Source organism: Galeopterus variegatus, unplaced genomic scaffold (assembly GCF_000696425.1).
Source record: "Galeopterus variegatus unplaced genomic scaffold, G_variegatus-3.0.2 Scaffold239, whole genome shotgun sequence".
Taxonomy (NCBI): domain Eukaryota; kingdom Metazoa; phylum Chordata; class Mammalia; order Dermoptera; family Cynocephalidae; genus Galeopterus; species Galeopterus variegatus.
Window position 1 is genome coordinate 182,687 of NW_007726350.1, and position 3,180 is coordinate 185,866.

The following is a 3,180-nucleotide window of genomic DNA, read 5'->3' on the forward strand; positions in this document are numbered from 1 at the left end:
TGCTGCGCCCACCCAGAGAGATGGATTCCTTGGTCTGGGCAGGGGCCCAGGCACTGTGTTTTTTAAAGCCTCCAGGTGATTTCTAATGTGCAGTTAGAGCCGAGACCCCCGGCAGAGCAGCGTGCCCGCGTCCGGCCTCCTTGAGAGCCATTGAAGCCAGCATTTCAGATCTTCCTTTGCCCCCTAGAGCTTCTCACCATCAGCGGACCAATTCTGTCCCCCACAGAATCAGCCCTCCTCCTTGGGCATGCTGGACCTTCTGCACGTGGCTCGGGACATTGCCTTTGGCTGTCAGTATTTAGAGGAAAACCACTTCATCCACAGGTGAGTCGAAGTGACCTTGCTCCTCCCTGCATGTCTCAAGGGCCCAGGTCTCCCCCTTCAGTGTAGAATAATAGGTCTTTCTCCAGAATTGTTTGTATGATTCAGCTTTGTCTTCGAGATGGTAACTTACTCTAGCAGGGCTTCACTTGCCCATGTGTAAAATGGGTATCATCAAATATCCCTGCCCCCTTCAGTGTAGAATAATAGGTCTTTCTCCAGAATTGTTTGTATGATTCAGCTTTGTCTTCGAGATGGTGACTTACTCTAGCAGGGCTTCACTTGCCCATGTGTAAAATGGGTATCATCAAATATCCCTGCCAGAGCTCAGACCTATGAGTTATTCCTGACCCCCTGTGGGGACACCTGCCTGTATCTTCACCTTCAAGTCCTATATCACTTTAAGGTTTCCCCCATCTAGAAAATTGGGCTCCTTTAAGGGGAAATTGAAGGAGATCATATTTTCACGTATTTGACGATGGGTAAGTTGAAGGCAACATTCCTGTTGCTCATCTTCACATCCCTCTCATATAGTGGGACAAAATAAAGGTTTGTTGGATAAATTATTTTTTTCTAAAATACTCTGAAATGAAGCATAATGATTATTTTCTTTACTTCTATACTTCATTTCTTCTACTATATCTGATCCTTGTGTTTAAATGCCATGTGGACTGGGACATCATGTCCACACATCGCTATAAACATCATAGACCACATCTCTCTCCTTGTAGATGCTGATGACTTTCTCAGCTGACAGCTTGATTCTGAAATCTGAAAAGTAAAATAGATTGTCCGCTCTTTGCAAAGCTCTTCCTAATGATTTGCTTCTAATTTAGTAAATAGTAACCTGGTGAGCTCACACTCATTTCTTAACCCATGTCTTCAAAGAGTTGAAGGCATGTTCAGAACAATTTGAATATGTACGTAAAAGTAGAAAATGGGAGCTGCTGTAGGAGTTTAGAAGTAGGAAAGTGGGTAGGGACATGCCAAGCTATGCTTTCACCCTAATAAAAATGGGGAAACTAGAGGTCAGGAAGTACATGCACCGTGTTCCCAAAGTCACTCCTAAATCAGGCAACAAACTGTCCCACAGTAGCGTCTCCTTGTACTGTCCTTTACCGTGTTAGTCCTCACTTCTTCCTCTTGATTCCAACCCTTCCAACTCTCAGGTCATTTTGCTTGACAAAAGTAACAGAAGCCAAACAGAGGTCAGGACCCGTCCTTATTGTCCTCATCCAAAGCTGCACTGTCTGCTGCAAGGAGCCAGCCGGTCCAGCTCTTGCCTTTTTTCTTGTAACCGGAACTTTCCCTAAGTCTCAGCTCAGCTTTATTGTTGTTCGGTTGAGACAAGATTGTGCTCTTTTTGGAAGTTGTCCTTGGTTAGAACCATCTTTTCATCTTTTGTCCATGTCCTTTAAGTCTGGACTCATGTTAGAGCAACCTGCATGTCACCTTGGTGACTTCAGATGTCTCCCTTCGCTTTCATTGAGGTCACTTCTGTTTCCCCCTCCCCTACATTAGTCGCCATGGCATCCAGAGTCTCAGGCTGAGGGATCACAGCCATCTTCCCTCTGACGCTTCAAAATTTACTCTATCCAGTGCTCTATTATGTTTACAGATATCGCATTCTCTCTGGAGTCCTATCACTTCCATATCTGTAAATAGTTATTGAACGTCAGAATTAGATCCCAGAATAGTAATTTATTTCTCTTTTTATCTCTTTTAAGAAATTAAATTGTCAAAGATCAAATCAAAAATGTATCAGAGGATCCGTTTTAGGCAAAAGGAAACATCTGACAAAAATTGTCCATCACGATAATGCTTTTCTTCTGGGGTAAATCGGAAATTTGGATTAGACAGCATCTTTTATGTCTGCTAATGAGCTGAAAGGTCTATGGTACATTCCCACAGCAGAACTGCCTCCAGTTCTCTCTCTTCCTCCAGCTTGTATCTGTCCTTACAGCTTCCGTACATGTACACCTCTGAATTCAGAGTGGAACTTCCTCACCAGGTCCACATGCTCCCATTTTTTCTCATTAGACCTGTTTTCTTTGGATGTGATTTATTGCCATTTCGAGACTCATGTGTCATTCTACCAATTCTTGGTGTGTTCTTTCTTTCTTGCCGTTAAACTCAAGATCACTTTTTAAAACAACTATTCCATATTCATCAGCGTAAAGACCTTTCTGGAGCCATAAATATTGTTCCTGGTCTACTTTGCTCTATTTCTCTTGAGAATTAATGGCTACATATCCAACTATTATTCTTCTTTTCGATGTCACACATGGTTTGCTTTTCTGGTTTTACTGAGGCATTTTATGCACCACTGCCCCTCAAAATGTACCTTAAACCTTCTGGATCAGGTTGGTGGCATTAACAACACCCATCTCCCACCCCAGCCCCTTGTTCTGGTATCCTCAGCCATGATCCCCAATCCAGGTCCTATTCTTTTAATACTATCTTCACAGCCAGTTGTTTATTCTCCAAGCACTTTCTCAACCAAGGATCAGAGCCTTCTTGAAACCAGTGGAAAATATGAAAATACCACCTGCACCCCCTAAGTACTGCTTGTTTTTTCTGCACAGGACTTCTATATTATTAGAGACCCATACCAAACTTCTGGCTGCGTCCTTCATTCCCAAATGCATGTCAAGAATGAGTAAGCAGCCAAAGAGGAGAAGTTGATGAGTTTTAGAAAGTTTCTGATCATACCTCAGAGGCATGCTACAGGAAAATAGGCCATCTGGAGTGTAACAACAAAAACAACTGTATAACTTGAAAGAGGTGATTCTTCAGCCATGGAGATTAGCAAAGGCTTTAGATAAAATCATGGCTGTAAAAACCATAATGGGTTGTTTT

The 3,180-nt window shown here is 42.7% G+C and overlaps 1 protein-coding gene across 1 annotated transcript in view; it reads left to right on the top strand.

Moving 5' to 3' along the window:
* Positions 1-3,180, top strand: part of ALK (anaplastic lymphoma receptor tyrosine kinase) — a 200,382-nt gene that overhangs the window by 180,362 nt on the left and 16,840 nt on the right. Inside the window, exon 20 of the mRNA XM_008566396.1 lies at positions 227-324. Coding sequence (XP_008564618.1) covers positions 227-324 — 98 coding nt within the window. The remainder of the gene's footprint in view (positions 1-226; positions 325-3,180) is intronic.